At 46.0% G+C, this 21,257-nt stretch overlaps 4 protein-coding genes and 1 long non-coding RNA gene across 7 annotated transcripts; 3 read left to right on the plus strand and 2 right to left on the minus strand.

Annotated features, from left to right (window-relative positions):
• Positions 1 to 199: 199 nt before the first annotated feature.
• Positions 200 to 2,375, minus strand: LOC143211165 (plasmolipin). Its single transcript, XM_076428626.1, has 4 exons — positions 2,340 to 2,375; positions 2,038 to 2,205; positions 1,847 to 1,960; positions 200 to 1,439 (listed from the first exon to the last, which is right to left on the minus strand). Exons 1-4 carry the CDS (start codon positions 2,373 to 2,375, stop codon positions 1,356 to 1,358), a joined length of 402 nt encoding a protein of 133 aa, XP_076284741.1. The 3' UTR covers positions 200 to 1,355.
• LOC143211564 (dynein axonemal intermediate chain 3) lies at positions 2,129 to 8,387 on the minus strand. Of its 2 annotated transcripts, none has more exons than XM_076429352.1 (2): positions 2,549 to 8,387; positions 2,129 to 2,205 (listed from the first exon to the last, which is right to left on the minus strand). In XM_076429352.1, the coding sequence occupies exon 1, from the start codon at positions 5,384 to 5,386 to the stop codon at positions 2,576 to 2,578; it is 2,811 nt and encodes a 936-aa protein (XP_076285467.1). In that variant the 5' UTR covers positions 5,387 to 8,387; the 3' UTR covers positions 2,129 to 2,205; positions 2,549 to 2,575. The 2 variants fall into 2 exon arrangements, with proteins under 2 accessions (XP_076285467.1, XP_076285468.1); XM_076429353.1 differs by having other exon boundaries at positions 2,129 to 2,406.
• LOC143211594 (uncharacterized) lies at positions 7,808 to 13,575 on the plus strand. The gene is made up of 2 exons (XR_013009490.1): positions 7,808 to 7,943; positions 8,016 to 13,575. It is a non-coding gene; the product is annotated as an uncharacterized LOC143211594 (long non-coding RNA).
• On the plus strand, positions 13,417 to 15,956 carry LOC143211581 (syntenin-1). The gene is made up of 8 exons (XM_076429397.1): positions 13,417 to 13,575; positions 13,876 to 13,940; positions 14,004 to 14,195; positions 14,256 to 14,366; positions 14,459 to 14,694; positions 14,765 to 14,918; positions 14,983 to 15,092; positions 15,172 to 15,956. Exons 2-8 carry the CDS (start codon positions 13,890 to 13,892, stop codon positions 15,248 to 15,250), a joined length of 933 nt encoding a protein of 310 aa, XP_076285512.1. The 5' UTR covers positions 13,417 to 13,575; positions 13,876 to 13,889; the 3' UTR covers positions 15,251 to 15,956.
• A 404-nt stretch (positions 15,957 to 16,360) lies between these two features.
• Brun (trafficking protein particle complex subunit brun) lies at positions 16,361 to 21,088 on the plus strand. Of its 2 annotated transcripts, none has more exons than XM_076429349.1 (12): positions 16,361 to 17,548; positions 17,633 to 17,906; positions 17,983 to 18,181; positions 18,250 to 18,461; positions 18,533 to 18,731; positions 18,799 to 19,213; positions 19,299 to 19,519; positions 19,588 to 19,927; positions 19,991 to 20,147; positions 20,227 to 20,404; positions 20,489 to 20,712; positions 20,784 to 21,088. In XM_076429349.1, exons 1-12 carry the CDS (start codon positions 16,611 to 16,613, stop codon positions 20,973 to 20,975), a joined length of 3,549 nt encoding a protein of 1,182 aa, XP_076285464.1. In that variant the 5' UTR covers positions 16,361 to 16,610; the 3' UTR covers positions 20,976 to 21,088. The 2 variants fall into 2 exon arrangements, with proteins under 2 accessions (XP_076285464.1, XP_076285465.1); XM_076429350.1 differs by having other exon boundaries at positions 17,636 to 17,906.
• Positions 21,089 to 21,257: the final 169 nt, after the last annotated feature.

Genomic DNA, 21,257 nt, shown 5'->3' on the forward strand with positions numbered 1-21,257 from the left:
GAACAGACGCTTATAAAATATGACACGATGTGAAATCAAAGTTGCAATTCTTCCGGTTAAGCTTTCCCGAAGGAAATGCTTCCGTCTCGTTATCGATCTTTATCATTGGGGTCTTGCAAAACCCTGCTTCCGTTCAGGAAGCACTCTACGAGAACCTTGTCAAGGAGTTCGTGTAAAAAGAAACACAGGAACGGCGAGATAATGTTAAAAATGATCGTGTATTTCAATGGTAATGTGTACACAGAAAAGAATACAACGTACATACTCGTAACGTAACGTAACGTAACGGATCTTGTTCTGTTTCACGTATGCATCGACGAACGCGGAATTACACGAGTGCCCCTTTGCGTACGAGTGAAAGAAACTAATACGGGAAGAAGAGTAAAGAAAATAAAAGAGAAGGAAAGAGATAACAATGTACCGCATTCGATTCGTGCAAATATATTACCTATACAAAGTAGATGTATATATATGTATGTTTGTAAATGTATATGTATGTATATAGATATAATTTGTGTATACATATATTATTATAAATAAAAATTGGCGACGGTGCGACAAAAGGTACGCAGTTAGAAAAGTTAACTGGACGGGAGAGCGGTGCACGCGTTATATTCGTGCCATCGATCGAGAGTTGTGTGTTGTACTTATTTGCAATTTGACATTCGCGGGAGACAGCCGGGAAGATTCGCATCCAATATGGATATCATCGACCTCGTTGCGCGATTTCGAGGCAGTCGGTATTAATATTTTCTCTAATTACAACTGTTCCCGTCGAGAAAATGTTGAATCGCGCGACCGAGAGATACCGTTCCGCGCAATCCGATAACCCGTCCTGAACCGACATAGAACATTGCTTACGGTTGTACGTATAAATTTCTGTATTGTAGATATCAACGATCGGTTAATCGCCGCTCGTAGTCATCCAGGACACTTTCGCGCGCAATTCGGTCGCGAATCGAGTCGAGTTTCACCAATTCGAGATCGCGGGGCGATCGAGTCGGACAGCGGCAAGGGCGATCATCGACGTAGCACGCGCGTAGCCGATTCAACTATACGTATACGTATAATAATCTTAAGGCACATAGATTACAGAGTCTCTGGTTGCGCTACGACACTCGATAGGAAAGGGATCTTCTCGTTGGACTAGCTTCGATCCGTCGACGTATACGTCAACGGATACTATGTATGTATGTGGTTTTTCTTTCGTTCCTCGAAGACCTTGTCCTCGCCTCGTCGTTGTTGTTGATCGATCGTGCTGCGTAGGATCGGAGATAGATCCCTGGTGTAGTAGCCTGGCCGTAGGTGCTCTTCAGGTACCTTGATGCCTCTTCGAGTACCCAGATCGCTATTCTTCACTGCGTGTTGCTGCTTTTCCACTCGATGTACAGGAAGTACGCTCCGGCGGCGTAAGCGACCGTATTAAAGATCCCGAATACCTGTGGCGCAAACACCAAGGAAACGTTAGCGCGAGCAACCATGACTTCGCAGTTTCGTTCGGAAGCCGACTACAGTAGACTGCCGTGTAACGCGACCAGAAACGTCTTCAAAAAGACTGTATGCAAGATGATTCTGGAAATCCATCCCTTTTATTATCCTGTGTATAAGAGTACTTCTTGTTTGGATACTTCTTATAATCAAGCACGTTTCTGACGCCCTGTACATATGTATATGTATTCTATGTTGCAGTAAATGTACAAAACATTGCGTAAGACGACTGTACGCCTACTGCCACAGAAGATACAAACACACAGTAATTTCAAACGATTTTCTCACCGCGTTATATAGGAGTCTACCGTAGTTGCGACTAGCCGACCAACGAATTTACTCTATCGAGGGTACTTACCCCGGCAGCGATGTTCGACGCTGTGTAACTGCCGCTCAACGCGCTCCAAACGGACAGCTGAGCAATGAAGGCGATCATGTAGAAAAAGGCGAATATCGATGTGTTTAAAAGTTCCTGCAAAAACAAGTTGTTTACGGAAACGCGCTTCTTCAATTGTAAATGCTACTCTACCCGGAAGATCGTTCGCTTACCGACATGATCCAATTGATCGGTAACTTGAGCGCCTCTCGGATCGACAGGAAATAAATGAAACACCATAACAGGGTGGCGATGAAGGATGTGACCGCGACAAACAGGAACCAGTGGGTGGCGCTGACTCGTGCAGGCGACGCGCACGCCATGCATATTATCCCAAGACCCTGAAACAATCGGAAATTTTCCAATTAGTCGTCGCGTCGTCGGTTCGAGTCGCGTGCCGGTACTCGCACGTACATCATTCTAGCCTATTATTTATTTACTTATTCGCAGTTTATTCGAACGTGGTCGCACTCACAGCGAGGTCATTAGCGACCACGTGGGGTCTACACATGGTTATGGCTTATGAAAATTATCGAAAAATGCTGGAACAATAAGTTTAACAGAATTTAGCACGATTTTTATTCATTTTGGATTTACAAATGCTACTACCAATGAAAATAGAAGTTTATTTGGTACCATTTTCTGAATATTTGTCTACAAACATTATAGTACATTTGACATTACGTGATTTGAAGGAAAACCAGAGCAATTTTATCCTGCTCGATCGTTTCGCGTCGATTTCAAACGTTGTTCCGTCAATATACGGGATGCTTTGTCTCGTATCGACGCAAATTCTTTCGCGTAGTCGTCGACGGATTTCGCTGGGCTTGGCCGAGCCGTGGACCCATTCGATCGAGTTTCCGAACTACCGTTCCTCGGTTCGAATAGACCGGCGAATTCCTCGGATAGCGCGTTCGAGAGGTATGCTCCCGCGAGTTTGACATTGTCCCGAGCTTTCTTGAGCTTCGCGTTTCTCTCCGCGTTGTGGAGAACAAGAGGGAGCCGCTTTCTTTCCAAGTCGGACGGATCCAGATTCTTTTTCTTCAACAGAACAGCCCTTGCTCTGCGGTGTTGCTTATCTCTCCAGACAGCGTTCGCGGATTTCGGAACTGCGCCGGCACGCTTCTCCGCTCTCGATTTCGCTCGGTGTTCGTCCTCTTTCCGAAGCCTCGCTCTCGCCTCCTCCAAATCCTTTCTCCGTTGTTCGTCGCACCTGGCCGATCGTCTCGCCACAATAGCGGGATCGCTCGCGAGAAAATCGTTCTGCCATCCGGCGAAAACCTTCTTCCTTCGCGTTTCCCTCCACGCGTACTCCTCGAACCAGTCCAGCCTCTCCAAGGTTTCTTCGCGGGGAACGGCCTGGTCGTATTCCCGGAATTCCCGGAAGAATCCAGCCGAATCCCCGACGCCAATCGTGACGACGCTCTCCCCGTCGACGGAGCGGTTCAACGAGATCAGGCGAGTTATGGACGTCGTGGAGACGATTCGAGAGAACGTCGGCTCGCTCAGGCTGTCCCTTATATCCCACAGATCGAGTTCGCCGCGCAGATCGCCGAGCAGAAAAACGCCGGGTTCGCTGGCCCAGCAGCAGGCCGTGTATCGGCAACCGGTCCGCCGCCAAAACAAAGGGGAATCCGGATAATCGTCTTTCCAAATCGCGAAGACGTGTCCGCCGATCGTCAGGAGAACGTCCTGAAGATGAGGGGACCGAAGAATGTCCGTGACAGGGCCGTCGTGTACGTGCGAGCGACTTAGAACCTCGCACTGTACGACGTTCGACGTTTCCCCGGCGACCATCTGTTCGTCCCACCCGCATTTCACCAACCCGTTCGCGCAGCCAACCCACATACATCTCTTGCACCCGTTCCCCTCGGAATACGTTCTCGCAGAATTGTCGTCGCGCTCTCCGAATAACGGAAGACAGAACGACAGGAGCGTCTGGGATGTCTCATCGGAGTCTCCGATTCTTAGGCGAAAGGTCGGCCGGAATGAATCGATGGAACTCGTCAAGAGAGAACAGAGATTCCAGACTGCTATCGTGTCGTCCTCCGAAGCGGTTAGAAATTGAGCGCCCGAGGTTTTACCCGGTCCTATTCCGTTTCTGGCGGGCAACCACTCGATCCTTCGAACGGCGAGGCGATGAGAGCAACTTTCGTCGGAGACGAGCGAGACGCGAACCACCGGCAGACTGTCTCCTCTCGATCCAGCAAAATGCGTCTTCCAGACGACGACGAGACCGTTCGAACACCCTCCGACCACGATGCCGTCGTCGAACGGGCAGAAGGAGATCGAGCAGATCTCCCTGCGATCTCGGAGCTCCAGACTGGGAAGAAGAGGATCGTCGAACCTCCAAACCAGCACGCTGGAACTGTTCTTTCTCGACGGACGAGATTCGGTCGAACCGGTGACGTACGAGATCGCTACGCACTCCGTTGATCGATGCAAAGAAATATCGGAGACGACTCTGTTTCCCGTGAAGTTCACGTCCACGAACGATACCAGCTCGCGGAAGACCGGCGGCGTCGTCTCGGCGACGCTTCGAACGCTGCGTCTCGCGCGCCGAGATAAATCTTCGATGTCGTCCACGTGCAGGTTAACAGCCGCGTTGTACTCGACGACGTCGATCATTTCGGACGAGCGTGCTTCTAGAAATAAATCCAGCGGTGTCTTCTCTCTAGGCTCGTCTTCGCTCGCCGTGCTACGGGCGTCGCTTCTACCTCTGGATCGTTCGTCGTCGTTCCGCTCCGACTCTGTCCTCGATTCTACACATTCCTCCGAATCTCCATTCGGATTCGCCTCCCCGTTCAACGTGTCGTCGTACGCGTATTGCGTCCAGGCGTTCTTCAAGTAGCCGCGATACGTTTGAACGTAAATCTCCCGCGGCTGCGAGTGGGTCTGAACGGATCGACAAACCAGCCTCCTCTCGATGTTCTCGAAGTCCTCGTTCGCGTTCACGAGCTGCAAATAGCTGTCCCGGCAACCGTCCGAACCTCTGTCGCATAATTTCCGAGCGGAGCCCACCGCCGTTCCAGGTAACACGATTTCTATCTCGAACAGCTCCCTCTTGTCTCTCGCGACGGTCTCGTCCACCTCGGACTCGCTGCCCAACGATTTCCACCGTGCGGAAGGTTTCTTCCTCGCTTTATCGATCACTCTGTCCCAGATAGCCCTCGCGACGATCTTGTTTCGAACGGCGACGGCCAGTCTCGCTTCCGCGGTCAGACAGATCACGAAATCGTCGGCGATCAACCGATTCGAGGAATAACCGACGAGAAAGGTTTCAGCCTCGTAAGCCGCAATCTTGTCTCTGAACGCTGCCAACGGCGACGTCGACAGCTTCGCGAATTTCGCGACCGCGTCTCTGTCCACGTACGCCCATGGGTATTCCAGGAACACGTGTTCTCCGACCACGCAACCCAGTTCCCGTTGCGTCTCGAGATCGAGCTTCACGCGCTCCACATCCTCGATATTTTCGGAGAGCAGCGTCCAACCCATCCGACACTTAACCCCCTTTCTCGACATGTTTCGCGCTTTTCGCTTTTCGCGCGACGGAAACCTTACCGCCTCGGCTCGACCACGATCGCCAGCATCGATCAAACTTTCTCGCACCCCGGGAAACCGTTCTCGTCCTGCCGTTGCTCGGAATTCCGTTCTCGCGAGAGAAACTTACCACTGCGCCGGAAATCGATACGCTCGATTACCTCTCTCCGGCGAATGAAATTTCAAAATACCACTCTGTTTCGGCCGGTGTACGCGGCGTCCCGGCGTATGCAGCTATGCGCGCAGACGTGTAGCAGCGGTTTTCAACCTTTACGATACTACGAATCTCCGAAAAAAAATCTTTTTCAGCGACTCCCTACCTTTTATATTTTTAATGGATATGATAATGTGGATACGATTTTTTTATTAAACAATCTTGGCGCCTCCCAGGTTGGAAACCGCTGATGCACGGTGTTGCGTACATATTATAGTAGAGATAGGAATGCGTGGAGGGGTAAATGGGCGCGAAAGTGCGAAGGATCGGAACGCTGGAACCATGCACCGAAGGAAGAATTCTACTTTCACCGATTGAAAACGTCGTCGGCCGGGCATTTAGCGTTTAACTAAGAATTCCTAACGCTCGATAACTTTCTCGCGCTATCGCTCGAGTTATTAATAGTCTCGCGGCGACGATGCTAGAGAGACAAAATACGGATAGATCGACGAGGCAATCGATCATTTATCGTAGAACACGATCTTGCTTTTTGTTGTTCGTTTTCACGCATAAAAATAGCGCATCGGCTGACCTTTCGAGAACGTCTCGTCGCGATGCGGTGACCGGCATCGCCTCGCCAAACATACACAATACACAGCCAACGAATATATGTAGATCTCTATTCGATATATTCTTATTCTGTAAACATTTCTCTTATGCGATTTTCGACGATGGAAAAAAATATACGTTACATCCCTTTGCGTTCTCGCCGGTTGATTGCTATTACTCGGAGAATTCACGAGGAATCCGAAATAACTTTGAGGAGGATAAATACCGGCTTGAAAATATAGATCGCCGCGGCGTTCTACATTATTCATGGGGGGAATAGGGGAATGGTCGGTACGTTGTGCCAGCTCGGCGCGCGACTTCCAGCGCGTGATATAATACTCTCGTCGCATTCGCATATGCATCGTATTAACGAACGTAGTACATAATGACGGCTGACGAGAACGTCCTAATCCCATTCACTTCAACCCGCGAACGTGGAACCGATTCACAGTGCGGCCGCCTATGGACAAAAGTCGAAAATGCAACTATTCTCCGCACCTTGTTTGGCTTTACCCTTCAGAGGTATGGATCTTGTGTATGGAACAGGTGCTGGGAATCTAATATCATCACAACAAGAGGCAGAAATCATGTTTGAACAAGTGGCTGAGAGTACTGACTTTCTTTTAATCAAGAACGTTGTTTCGTGTTCTTTCTTCAAATTTTGAATATGGAAGGTATCGAAGAAGGTGAGGAATATCCACTTTTCCCGTTTCATTAACCGTTCAATTAGTTTCGTATAAATAATGAAACACCAAGTTAGAATCACGTTTTATAGACGTTAATATCCTCAGATCAGCTTTGCTCAATTTCGACCCAGAACATTCTGGGGTTCTGATATATTTCGAGTTTGCAACTATTATACTTCACAAATATCCTAAAGCTTTCCTGCTTTGAACGGCTCTGTGTTCTTTTTTCTGTTTAGAGTAAACATTTATTTTTCGTTATATTTTTCGTGATCAGACATAATTATTGACTTAGATTTTGTAAATATCTATTTCATAGGTTTAGCCTCTCAATGTGGTCGATATATCGATACGCTAGGGGTCTTTTTGCGGATAAAACTGTGAAAAAAGACCCTTAATATATGGTATATTCGTGATCAGCGTGAAATTTCCTATAAGAATCCGTCAAGAACAGACTTTTGTCCACTCCGACCGTACTAACGCCGCACTATGCGATAAGCGAAACACGGCAGACGTCGTATCGATCGCTTCGAATCCCCGCGTTATTCGATTGTAGGCCCGCCACGAATTCCATGGGATTTTCGCGACAACGTCGATGCCGGTTCCAGTCTATGGGAATGTTGTGCGAAATAGATTCCCACCTAGTATCGGCAAGGGTCGGTCTAGTTAAACTTGTTGGGATTATTGGATAAACGCAAGGGGAGAGCGATGCTTTGAACGGAAACGACAAGGTGACCCTAATTTTGAGACAATCGTCGGTGCACCGATCTCCCTAACACCGTTGTCGTCAAGTTTTCGCATCGAGCTGCATCTCGTAGGAATGCCGCACAGTCTGCAGACTCCCTGCACGACGCGACGGCGGAATTATTATAGACACGCTCGCAAGCATCTGTAACGTGATCCAATCCAAAACCGCGGATCTGCTCGATGGAAACCGCTTAGACGGCTGAAGAGAATCGCTCAAATACTCGGGTAAGGGGAACCGTAAAACGTGACTCGAGGAGAAACCTTAGGACAACCCACATGCACCGTTTATACTTATACGCGGTTACTAAGCAGCTACCGGTTACAACCTACGCCGATAACTTATGCAGTTAAGTCCGTTTTCGCTTAGTCCATGTTCGTTACTTATTCAATTGATTACGATTAACGAACAACCCGATAGATACCGTGCAGGAGCGTTGCACAGCTTCGGTTGTTCAACGGACAGACACACCGGTTCAGCGACATGGAAATCTTCTGACTCGGAGCTTATAAATGCGAGATTGTTTAAGAAGCTGTACGACGGCGATACGGGATACACAAAATTATGTCGAGCCGGTGACGTAAGTGTTCGCCTAAAGCAGCGGTGACTCCTACTCGCGCGTCTGACTTTATCTCAACATTCCGAAAATAAAGTTATGTGGAATCAATCCATCCTTTCGCTTTATCTACGCGCGCGCGGACTTGGCACTCTCTGTCGCTGATGAGAACGCGAAACGCGACAGAAATCAACGAAATAAATGATCGCGGGGCGTTTATCGTCGATAAGGGGAACGAAAATGAGAACGAGAACGCGAACGCCGGAAGCCACGGATCACGAAGACGCACGGAATAAATAACCGCGTGTCGATCGGCTCGCGTAAATCGAACGTGCTCGTTGCTCGTTCGAGAATAATTGGCCAACAAGCAGGATTTACGCTGCTTTCTGCCGTGTTGCAATTTCGTTTTTTTTATTCCACGAAGATCTGCCGTTTTATCTGGAGATCGGGCTGTGCAATTCTCTGATTTAGAGTTTGACCGGGACCGCGATATCGCGTACGTTCAATCGCGATGATATATGCGTCTATTATATAAATAGCAGCGCAATTAGCAATTCAAATCGCGTTAAATAAGGTTGCGGATTTTACGACGGAGCGTTTTTGCTTGTGCTCGCTCTCGCGCGTTAACGCGCGGACCGTACCGACAGTCGCGCGCCGTTTACTCATCGGCGTATTCTCGCAACGAACGGGGTGTAACGCAAAAATTACTTATCCGTCTCGTCGATCACCGTGTATACGTACAGAAACGGTTGCTATGAATCAGGTTTACTCGACGCAACATCACCATTCATAAACAGACCACCACCCATTTTATCTCTACTCCCACGTAGTTTCCTTCTTGATACGTTTGCATCATTCCGCGAAGACGAGAACTAACGATGACTATGCCTGTGACCAACAATGATCGATCGCTCGCTGGGCAGTGGTTTTCCGAAAACGCGCATTAAACGATATCGCGTTACCATTGACGGATTAATGATCCCCGAACACACAATTTAATCGATTTCCCCGTAATTTTATCGCCACGACAATACGAACATTTTTTCGCCTGACTGGAAGGTATCGACTTGAAAATGCCGCGGTTACTCTACGTTTGCGAGGCGCGGTTTGTCCTTGCGTATAAAGCGCTCGCGTGCAATTAACTGCGGTGTGCATAACTTGTTGCACCAGCCGATATGCTTCGCGGCCAACCTACACACCATAAGAACGCATGGCACAACGACTCGAGGAACGCTCGTAATAATCGCCATTGTGCAATTCCCTCGAGCCGTTCGTTCCGTCCAGCGTGGCCGAGAGAAGTTTCTGCACTTCCCGACAACGAGAAAAAGAGAAGGAACACGGAGACGATTTTCCACGAGAATCATGCGAATCGCGTGTGAAATATCAATCGTAATCGCAAACATAATGTAGCGGTTTTCGAAGAGTTTGCGGTACCGAGCTGCGCGCGATAAACCTATTGGGACACGCTTATCTGCGGGAGACCGTACCGTTGCATATCAGCGAGAGTGCTCCGCGTTACGTTTGTAAAAATGCGCGAAATGTTCACACGACTGTTCCCACGGTCGATGGAAGACTATTGTCGGCCAGGAAGAAACCGTGTTCGAATTACCCTGACCGAAATCGAACCGGAGAGTGCGTTGCACAGGTGTGTTCAATCGATGCGCGAGCAAAGCCCGAACGTGACCCGAGTTATTAAGATCGATCCGTTTCTGAACGGACGCTTCCGCCTGAAAAGGAGAACCTTTTAGGAAACCGGACGGGCACGAGTCGATTTCCTGACCGAGCAGGAAAAGGGGCGCGGTGAAGGTGCTCTCGCCCGTTTATCGCTGCCCAACGGAACGATCGACCATGAATTTACACTCGCATCGCATTAAAGAAATAGCTTCAGCTACGGGAATAGTTGGCGGCCTGTAGATATAGAGCCGGCGACCATGAAAAATGTTCGGCTCATTCGGTTTGCGTGTAACGTAAAACTATACCTGGAGTGTTTGCGTGTCGTAGTAAGTACGTACGTAGCCGGGAATAAATATGACGCGTGCGAGAGACGATACATAGAGCGCACGTAGTACAGTGTGTACTATGCTCATTGGATTATCGAGCTGCTCGCTTGTTAACCCGAAGCGGCAGAAAATCTTGTTGTTCGTTGAAATCGGTGGTTCGCTTTGCATAGCTTTGCTCGTGTTCGTTTTTCGGCTGCGGCGCGGTACACGTTATCGAGATAAAAAACGATAAGACCGATATGTATTTTCTTAAAGCACTATCGCGGCGATACTGAGAAATGCTTTGACGTTTTTCGACCATGGTTACGGCTTTTTTTCGGGGCGGAACGTTGAAATTCGCGTAGCTCGCACGCGACGAATAGTCACGATAGCGGTAAATCGGTGACGCCGGATTGAAAATCATTGGAGAGAGAGAGAGAGGTCAAGGACACTCTGAATTCTTAATAAGACGATTCGATACCGTTGCCGCGGCCGCGGCCGCGACCACGGCCTCGGCGTACGGCAGTAGGATGGAACTCCGAGTATGTGGGACGCCACGTATGGTCCCGGTCATCGGGATGAACATGTATGGCCATCGAACGTGTCTGGTTCATAGGAAGATCTGTCCGATCGCGTAGAAACTATGCCACCGTGCACGTCGCCGTGAATCGTTCCAACCTTTTTTCTTATTCATCGCGCAGCGTGATCGTCCTCTCTCGGGAAGAACCGGTTCTCCCGCGGCGTTAATACGGTAGATTTACGAGAAAATTTGGATGCCAACGGGTGATATTTGTGTCGCGGAGCCGATCAACCACGGAAAAACGTCATCGCGTTAATTGTGCCCGTTACGAGAGCCGCGCAAATACGCGACCGTGCATATATACACACACACGCATATGCATACATTACAAGAAGAACATACACACACGGTTCTCGTCGAAAAGACCGTGTTCCGAGATTGTCGTGCGACGGCAAAACTCTCTCATGAAATAACAGCGTGCCGTATTTGATTTCCATCTGTGGGTAATTTAATCGGGCTGTTGCAAAGTCACCGTCGGGATTGGTCACGCATCCATTTTCCTATTTTTGCGCGCCGAGAGACCGCTAGACCGCTAGTCGAAGGTCGTCTTCCAGCGCGCGTAATCTCGCCGAATTCTCTTGTACGGTGCTCGTGCTATTTCCGTTACGGGGCAACGATAAATCATCTACGCACATATTTGTAAACGGTTCCATGGTCGATTCGATTTCGCTTCGCAAAGATTCCCATAGCCAGGCTAGCCGAGCGACGCCTGTTCTATTTGGAATACCGTCGCGCGTTATCTGTTCCACACCTAACTTTGAGACCGGTCGAATCGATGCGTACTTTTACCCGGTTGCACCGATCGAAAGTAACCGGTGGTTTATCCGCGGCAAATAAACGACGGAACGTAGCCGGGCGTGTCTTTCGCTGCACGTGCCTGAACCGGAGAGAAACGATGCTTACCGATGTTGATCACCTAACGGTATCCACGATTTCGACCGAGGACGCGGTACAGGCTTCGGGCTAGAAGGACCGTACGGTGCTCTTCGTAATAACGCCTAACAATAAAAACACAGTCTCGCGGAATCGGTCGTTTCGCTGGTCAACGGAAGCCATTGTTTCTGTCGCTTGCTTAGGGACAGATTTTCAAGAGTACCGCGAGGAGTTTACCGTTACGTGGTTACGCCGTTGCAAGCAGGTTCAACGTCGCTATTCGCGATGCAAAAGTATGCGTACGCTTGCTGCTTGCTTGCTTGCTCGAACGATAACTATCGAGTGCTTGCCGATCAACGTAATTAGCATCGTACTAAAAACTAGAGTCTCTCGCTGCGCAACGCCACCGTTCGCGCGGGTGTTCCGAAAACACGCGCGTTTAAAATAACAATGCCGCATAAAAGATACCGTGGGGGTAGGGTCTTGGCGCCAAGAGCAATCACGATCGTGTGCCAAAATTCAATTCGACACACGACACACGACACCATACAAAACAAGAGTACCCTTCTCTTCCGACGAGGGAACGTTTTAGGTCAATTGTCGCGGTCATTCGACGAAACGGAAACACCAATCGAGATTAACGAATTGCGTCCACGATTATGTTGTTATATCGGAAAATACGCGATATCGTTCAGAGCAGCAGTAACGAACTTGTAATCTGTTCTAATGCTATCGTCTCGTCGCGTAGTATTTTCAAGAGTTAATTCGTCATGCAATTAAATACTCGGTGTTATCGGAACGCCGGAGAAACAATACTAAACAGAGATAACGCGACCGAAACTCACCAATTGCACTAATTTAATGATGCCAGGTATCGTTCTGAAGTAAGGAACGTTTATTCTAATGCCAGCCAAAGGGTTCGGTTGACCCGGTTCCGTCTTGACCGTGGGCACTTGTCGGGGATTGTTACTGGCGTTGTTGCTGGATCCGTCCATTGTTACCGCAGTCTCGGACATCATGTTACGTTTCGTCGCGGCGAATAGTATCCACGGATAAAGATGAAGACGACGGTGTATTCGTTCAGTGAAAGGCACCGGCGCAAGCACCACTAGAAAACGACGAGAAGGGAACCGGTACTGGTAAAACCGAGTCCAAAACACCTGTTGGTTCACCACGGCCCGCACGCAGGCCTCACCACTGAATACTACCTACGTATTAACCAACGACCCGCTATTCCCCCACCGTAATCTATTTTCCCCTTCCTTACCGAATTCCTTCCTTAACTTGTCAACTATCAAGTCGAAGCGCAAGAAACCAATCGCCACGTTCTAAACGCTTTCCGGTTCTTCCGTTTCGTTCCGTTCTCGCCTATTCCCAAACGTTTTCCAGCCCTATTCCTTTTCGACGAAACTTCTCCATTCCGTTTCAAAACGCTTCTCACCAAGAGATCAAACCTCGTCGTCGCTCCGAGTCTTCGACAAATTTCTTCAAAGAATTCTTACCGTATTTTTATTCTTCTTTTCTAATCGTTCTTCGGAATTTCACTTCGTTTCTTCGCCTCGACGATCGCGTACGATTTATCTTCGCAATTGTCTCGGAAAACGCAGAGATCCCGCAAAGCGATGTTTGAAATTCAAATGATTTCGCGGGGTTATAGCGGAATGTCAGAAGAGAATCGATTGGTGCACGTTATCTCGAAGACGGCCATAATGTCATATGGTCGAGCCGTTGAACCAATTGTTCTTTTACGGTAGTACATCATAGGAACCATCTCGGACCAATCGTTTCGCCGTTCGAACGGAAATGACGTTGATATCGTTCCATTTCCCGGATCGTTTACTCATTGTTCGTAGCTTATCAGCGGCGTTTCAAGCATCTTTGTGACGTCCGAGTCCTGTGATTTCTCTCCTCTTCCACGAAACAGTGTGATCTCGATCGAAACTATTCTACAACGGAAAACAGCAATTGTAGTTTAGTCGTTGCGTGCGGAAGGTACATTACCGAGCTTTATTCGTAGGTTCATACGTTCATGCAAAGTATCTGTATTAAATGCCCAGCAGATTCATCGCATTGGTATGCAGGCGATCATTGACTGAACTTCGTGTGTCATCTCATTCATTTTGCGTCTCGTGCATGTGTCTATTTATGCTTACTATATTATAACGCTTCTGTTACATGTCGTAATAAATAAATACAACGCACCTTTGCTCTCTTCTTTATTTCTTACCTGTTAAACTTGCACGGCTATCAAGCATAACAATATTGTGCGTAACAATATGTATATACTTTCAGAGAAACTGTACAAAATGTCGCTATATCCGACGCTCGAGGACATGAAGGTGGACCAAATGATGAAGGTAACAAATACACGATACGTTACCTGATCAATTATGGAACTGCAACTTATACTCTATTTCCAGGTCCAACAGCAAGTGGAGTCACACTACAATGCTCCGTCGGTGCCACAAATACAGAATGTCCCGTCTGCACCACCGTATTCCTCGTCCATGATATTGTACCCTTCGCTAGGAGAATACATGGGATTGGAATTGACTCAGGAAGTAATAGAACAGAACATGCCTGAATATTCTCTTACCGCCAGCCGTGCCAATGTAAGTGACACACAGATTCGCAGAATTAGAAACACTTGCAGCATTGATTAAACCTTCCAGATGGCTGTCAGTGTACCTGCTACATCAGGACCATTGGCTGGTATGGTTGCACCATTGTCTGGCCAATCTATAGGATTACAAAGGGCAAATGTTACACACGGCATAAGAGAGGTACTCGATCCCTATATGGTTTAATGGATCTGTAAGCCACAGGTGTTCGTGGCTTGACTTAAAAACTAAAGTATGCTCTTACGCTGTTGTAGCTGATACTATGCAAAGATAAAGACGGCAAAATTGGTTTGAGAGTGCACGCTGTTGACAATGGCATCTTCGTGTGCCTCGTAAGTCAAAATTCTCCAGCTGCGCTAGCTGGTTTGCGATTTGGAGACCAGATTTTAACAATTAACGATGTTGCCGTCGCTGGGTACACGATGGAACGAGTTCACAAAATGTTGCGCGAGGCCAACATTAACGGCATCAGGGTAGTGATACGCGACAGGTTGGTTTATTTTCGTTTCCAAGCGACAAGTCTGACCTGTGGTTGTTTACTTATATTCTATCGATTGCAGACCATTCGAACGCACAGTAACCATGCACAAAGATAGTTCAGGTAATATCGGATTTCAATTTAAAAATGGACGGATTATCGCCCTGGTTGAAAACTCATCGGCCGCGCGAAATGGTCTCCTAACGGACCAACAAATATTGGAAGTTAATGGAAAGGTAGCGTACCATGAGCTTCTTGGTTGGTATAACATAATTATATCGATCCTATTTTACGTTTTAGAATGTCGTCGGTCTAAAGGACAAAGAAATCACGGCGGAGATTAAAAATGCTGAGAACGTGATTACCATCACGATTATACCGTCGTACATTTACGACCATATGATTAAGAAGTACGTCGTGAATCATGGGTAACGGTATAATTATAGTTTTAGGAAATATAATATAATAATTTGAAACACTTCTTTTTAGAATGAATTCAAGTCTACTGAAAACGTTTATGGACCATTCGATTCCGGACGATCAAGTTCAATTGAGTAAGTTTTTTTAAAGTTAAAAATTAAGCAACCTCCGAGTTTTGTCGATCTCTATTTAGAAAAGATTTGATATCTCTTTCGATGGAACAAATGATACACGGTAATCGTACACGCGATTATCGATACGATTACGAACTATTTTTCAAAAAAACAAAACTCATGAATTCATTTATAGTCTCGCACTCTATCCTATACTTCTATGCATTCTTTTCTTGACATGCACAAAGATCAACATTCAATGGTTACTTACAAGTTGAATCGACTGCAATGCAATTATTTATTCTCTTACGGTTAAGTGTCTATATTGTACGAATAACTTTGCCAAAATATTGTTATCGCTCTGTACGAAATAGGTTTACAATTATTTACAAAACCTGTAGTAGCATTAATCACGCCTTAGGGTCATTTTTACAATGAGTATTTACCTTAAAATCATGTGCCCAAAATAATATACATATAGATTGTACCACTTGAAAGTTTCTATAACGTTAATGGTTTCCTATACAACTTTATTTTGTAAATAACTGTGTAGATCGTTTATCGATGTTATGTATTACGATTTATACTTTACGATACATAATTAACGTTCTAGATGAAATATTATACTCTGAATAGTATGTTTTATATTCTTCATCTTCGTTAATGTGCCGTGCCAATAATAGCGATTACAAGTTATGTAGTTAGGTGGTTAAGGTTGAAATAAAAAATGTTGTACGCAAACTAGTATTCGAAACAAATTGTTCGTACCTGAAATGTTCGGGCTACTAACTTCGATAATTTCTTTAAAAAAAAAGGTATAAATTATACCTTCTATTATCCCTTGTCCTCTTCGTCGAAACACTTGGCGCCATTTCCCGTTCCCTTCAAACGTCGAACAGAGACCTGGACGTTCAACAAAATTTTTAAATAACCATTTACCAGGAAAAAGTCAGAAATAAATTTGAAAGGCTTAAAAAAATAATGTCAGAGCAGTGATCGCAACTTTAAACGGCAATGTCTCGAAAGTGAAATTCCTTTGTAAAGTTATTTCAGAAATAATCTATTTTTCAAAATACCGTACGTCCAATTAAAATCATAGTCGCCAGCCAATCAGGACGAGAAGAGCGAATCATGCGCGGTAGGTTTTGAACAGGACGGATCTGTCATACGCAGATTTTCAAGATGGCAGTTTTGTTTTAGTTTTTGTCTGGATCGGTTTTGTAGTGTAACGATTGTCAACGTGACATGTAACAGTAAATAACAGTATCATGCATACACAGTTTAATGGTGACGTTCAAGAATCATCGTACACCAGTTACGTCGGAGTAGAGAGACTTCTTGTTATTTATATAAATCCGAGTACTTGAATGTACTGTTGGGCAGCGAGTGACATAAATGCGCTCTGCGATTAGTGTTATTTTGTCGAGTCCGGTACCCGACAATAAGATGTCTCATCCCGATTACGAGCAAACCGCTCACGACCACGCAGCGTTGCTTTTGCTGTTGAGACCGATCGGTACGCAAATTAAGCAGAAAACTGTGACTAGGTTATGCGAGAGGATCATTAAAGCGGGCAGTAGATTCACCGTGAGCGATTCAACCGGTGGTACGCGGGAAATCCTTGCCAGATACGTCAGGGAACATCCTATCGAGAACAACGATTGGGGTGATTTCCAAACGCACAGAAAGTTACTGGGATTGATCACTTTCGGGAAATATGACAATCAAGCGGAGCTAAATGAATTATGTAGAGTTCACGAGTCCCTGAAGGTAAAGTACACAGCCACGCTTTACGATTCCCGTGCCATCTTTTTCGGCCCAATCGACTCGAACAACATACACGAACCACCGGCTTCGTTTACTACCCCATCGAATTTTAAAACACGCGCTGTATTTTACGCCGACGAGATGTGCCCCTATCTGGAGGTTCACATCATGGAGTGCCTGAATTCGTTATTCTGGATCTTGGAATCGAAAAGATTAGAGAGATCCAGAGAGAAGGTAGATAGAGTTTCTCTTTTGTTAGCACCGTTCGAGAAGAAAGATTTCATAGGATTGGATCTGGAGTCTAGAAACAATAAGAAAAGATGCGTCGGCCGTATGACCAAACATCTAGGTGATCTATGTTTACAAGCTGGATTACCGGCGGATGCTTTGAGCAACTATAATTCTGCGGCTAGTATATTGCAAGCGGTGAACGACTGGCTGTGGCTAGGAGCTGCGTTCGAGGGCTTGTGTGCTGCATCCGCTCTAGTATTGTATCCAAATATGTGCAGAAGTCTTCCATTACAAAGAAACTCTTCCCTTCAGGAAGGAAGTCCAGGTAAGCAAAGGTATGTATAAGAATATTCAGGATGTATCGATGAATGGCAATTGTGATTTTCTTTGAAGGTTTGTTAACGGATTATTTTATATAGAAGGGGTTCGCAGGCTGTTGCGACGCTACCATCTCCACCCGCTATAGAGGTGGTAAAGAGTAATATGCCGCATATTTTGTTACCCGAAGAAATATCGAAGAAATACCGTGAAGCAATAGTTCACTATAGTAAATATCAATATGCTGGTATAATCGAAACGGAAGCTAGTTTCAAAGCGACGAGAATCTCGATAGAGCAAAACTGTACCCTGCAGGCTGCCTCGTATCTGAGCAACGTCGTACTTATAAGTTTATCGTTGAGCGAACAGGAAAAAGTATGTAGCACGAGGAAATGATATGGTACGATTCGCTCGTTCGATAGAATACAATTAAATGGCGACAACATTACAGATCGATCGGTTTACCACGTTATCGGATTTATATATGAGCTTTGGTTTCATAAGAAAAGCATCGTTCTGCTTGAGATTGGCCGCAACGCGACACGTGTCGAAAAATAATCCGAATCCCGATTGGCAGCAGTGTTACAATTTAATGCTGCAAGCTACGTCTGGGTTTAAACTGTCCTTAGATCCTGTTGATATGTCTCCCGGTAATTCATATCTTTTTGCTAACGTTACAACAAGCGAGTCAATTTTGAAATAAATCTTATTCTTACAGATACGCATAAGGGCTGGCCGGTTATCCAAATTCAAGTGATAAACGATCTCGTTGCTGCCGCTAATCGTATGGGCAATCCAGCACTAGCAACTAGACATGTAACATTTTTACTTCAAACGATGTACAACTATTTGACACCCAACGAACGTAGGGAGACCGCTTTGCAGCTTCAGAACATCTCTCAACAATGCGAAGGTGCTCCTGTACCACTCGTAAGTGTAAACGTTAAGAAAATTCGTGGCAGGGAGAATCTAGAAAAGAATTATAAGGTTTCCCCCGATAGGTTTTAGATAGCGGAACAGTTATACCGCCCGCCAATTTGACGAATATCCCGAAAACGAAATCATTTGTTTTGAAAAACATGCAACCGCATCTTCAACCGCAAAAGATTGAAAGAGTGAAGGAAGATCATGGCCCATTTTTGTTCACGCCAATTAATTTTGGCTCCTTAGAGAGGAAGAACACGTCGAAAAGTAAAGTTGGTGGGTCTCGATCATTGTATAACAAACGTATACACGTATATGCGTAACTAAAACCGAACGGTTACAGATTACTTGTGGGTAGAGGGTGACATTTGCGAGGTGTCGATGCAGCTGATCAATCCGCTTCCTTTCGAGTTGCACGTCTCTAATATGAGGCTCCTCACGAACGGGGTCGTATTCGAGTCGATTCCAGAAAGTATTACGCTACCTGCCGAATCAGGCCCAATCGCGGTAACGTTGGCAGGCAGGCCTAAAGAGGTCGGTGACCTGGAAATCCTCGGTTTTAGTACTCATACGTTGGGAGTGAAGTCGAACTGTAGATTACGATATATGGAGGGGATGGTGCACCCTCAATACACCGTCGAGGTAGTTCCAGCTCTACCAAGGATAGACGTGGCCACGAGTTTACCTCAAACTGCAAGTTTCAGCTCCGGGGACAACATAGTAACTAGCGCGAGCATATCGTTGTACGGTGGCGAAAGGTATAATTTAGAGTTTCAGTAATTTCTATTGTAACAATATTTCTCGGGAGAAGGTACTATTCCTATTCCTATGTTTCCACTGCAGCGCCGAATGCACCGTGACTATTACAAACAGCGGACAGGTTCCTATCGAAACCATCGAGATATCTGTGCAATCCACGCTAGACGCGGCCACGGAAAACATAATATTCAAATGGAACAATGAAAACTTGACGAAGCAATTACCTCTTCAGCCTGGAACTAGCGCGAGTCTTATATTGTACTTGTACGCTGCCACCGATTTTATAGCACCTGGGTCTCGCAATGGTAGTAGTATAACCGATGGCTGTGCTGTTAGACCATACAGATATTTTAACGATACGTATTTTCTTTAGATATTACCGGCAGCACGTATCTCAGTCAGCCAAGCAGTTTAATGTCTCAATCCGGACACAGTTCTTTACCATCTAGATTAAGTTCACCTTCGCACACGAAAAGACAGTCCGAGTTAACTTCCTCGTTCAGATCGGGCTTTAGTTCTTTACCAAGTTCACGTTTATCGAAACTGGCTGTGCCATTGCACGCTTCGAATATTATCGAGGGTCAGTTAAAAATCAAGTACTCCGGTGGAGATGGTCTATCGGCAGGCTATTGTCGCACTTCGTCGGTTTTTGTCACTATAGAGATGTTGCCCAGCGTTCAGATCACCAATTGGGATGTGCTCCCAGCGGAAACGTAAGTGATCCGACGTGATCGAGCAATGTTTTAGCTCGTGGCGTTCTCAAAATATGTTTTCAGGCCGTCGCAGTTCTATCTTGTACTAGACTTGACGAATATGACCAATCAAGAGATGGAATTGCACTATACTCAAACCAAGTGCATATACATGGAGGGCAAGGAGCCCTGTAGAATTCCTGTACCGGTCGAGCGTTGTCCACTCAACAAACTGTCCATGGTAAACAAGAATTTTCGGTGCTCGATAGTTGTGGTGCATGTACACAGCGTCTGCAGTTCGCTTTTTATTTGAATCGCAGTTAAACGGAGCTGGAGACATTGGGGAACTACAAAAGGTCTGTTCCGAACATATTGCCTCGTTGGTTGATTTACGATGGCAATTACTAGGTACCGAATTGGTCGGGAAAGCGTCTCTTTCTGGAATTACTCTCACGCAAGACATGCTAGATCTTGTCCGAATGAGTCCTTTGCAATGGGGTATATCTTACATTTCTATCGTATACGATACCTACTACTGTCGCTAGTTATTCGATCAATAGTCGCGATGTCAATCAATTTCAGAGATCAAAATAAACGATGCGATCGTAAAGGCACAGGACGAGCTCACGTGCAATCTCGGTGAATGCGTCAACGTCGGCATAGGGATATGCAATACGTTGGAACATCCGTTGGCCGATCTTGTATTGTCTATAAATTTTTACCAAGACCATCATAACGGAGTGAACAATTATCAACTGGAAACCAGGCTGTCTATCGCTGGCGCGAATAAAGTTATGCTGCCAGTCGTGAGTTATTATCTTATCGAAACAACTTCCAGATCTGTTTTCCTTTTATAACGAGAGACTTTCTTATTCAGTTGCAGGAGTACGGAAGGATTTATCATGAATGTCGCGTAGTGTTCTTTACAGCAGGTCAGTACAAAATAGATATTCAATGCAGTAGCACAGAAACAGCTCCGAGTACGCCGGTGCTTTGCTCAGAGTTAATAAATGCCGGACACACGTGGCGTTACATACCGTCGATAGAAATAACTGTCGACGACTGTTAGCCACGTGTACGATAACCGAATCCGCGAATTTGTAATATTTGTATAAAAAAAAAAGCAACAAATAAATGTACCTATGCCTTGTTATAATTAAATGCGTAAAATCTGTTACAATACAGGATTTAAAAGTGAATCTTCCTTAAAAGATCATTACAAAATCAAAAATTTCGTTTTTAGGCTTCGTTATGTCGCTCGCATAAAATAGGTATTAAGTAGTTGACATTATATCGAGTTGAGATCATGTTTGCAGCCTCGCAATTTTTACGTCGTGAAAATATTTCTATA

This window comes from Lasioglossum baleicum, chromosome 8 (assembly GCF_051020765.1).
Source record: "Lasioglossum baleicum chromosome 8, iyLasBale1, whole genome shotgun sequence".
NCBI lineage: Eukaryota > Metazoa > Arthropoda > Insecta > Hymenoptera > Halictidae > Lasioglossum > Lasioglossum baleicum.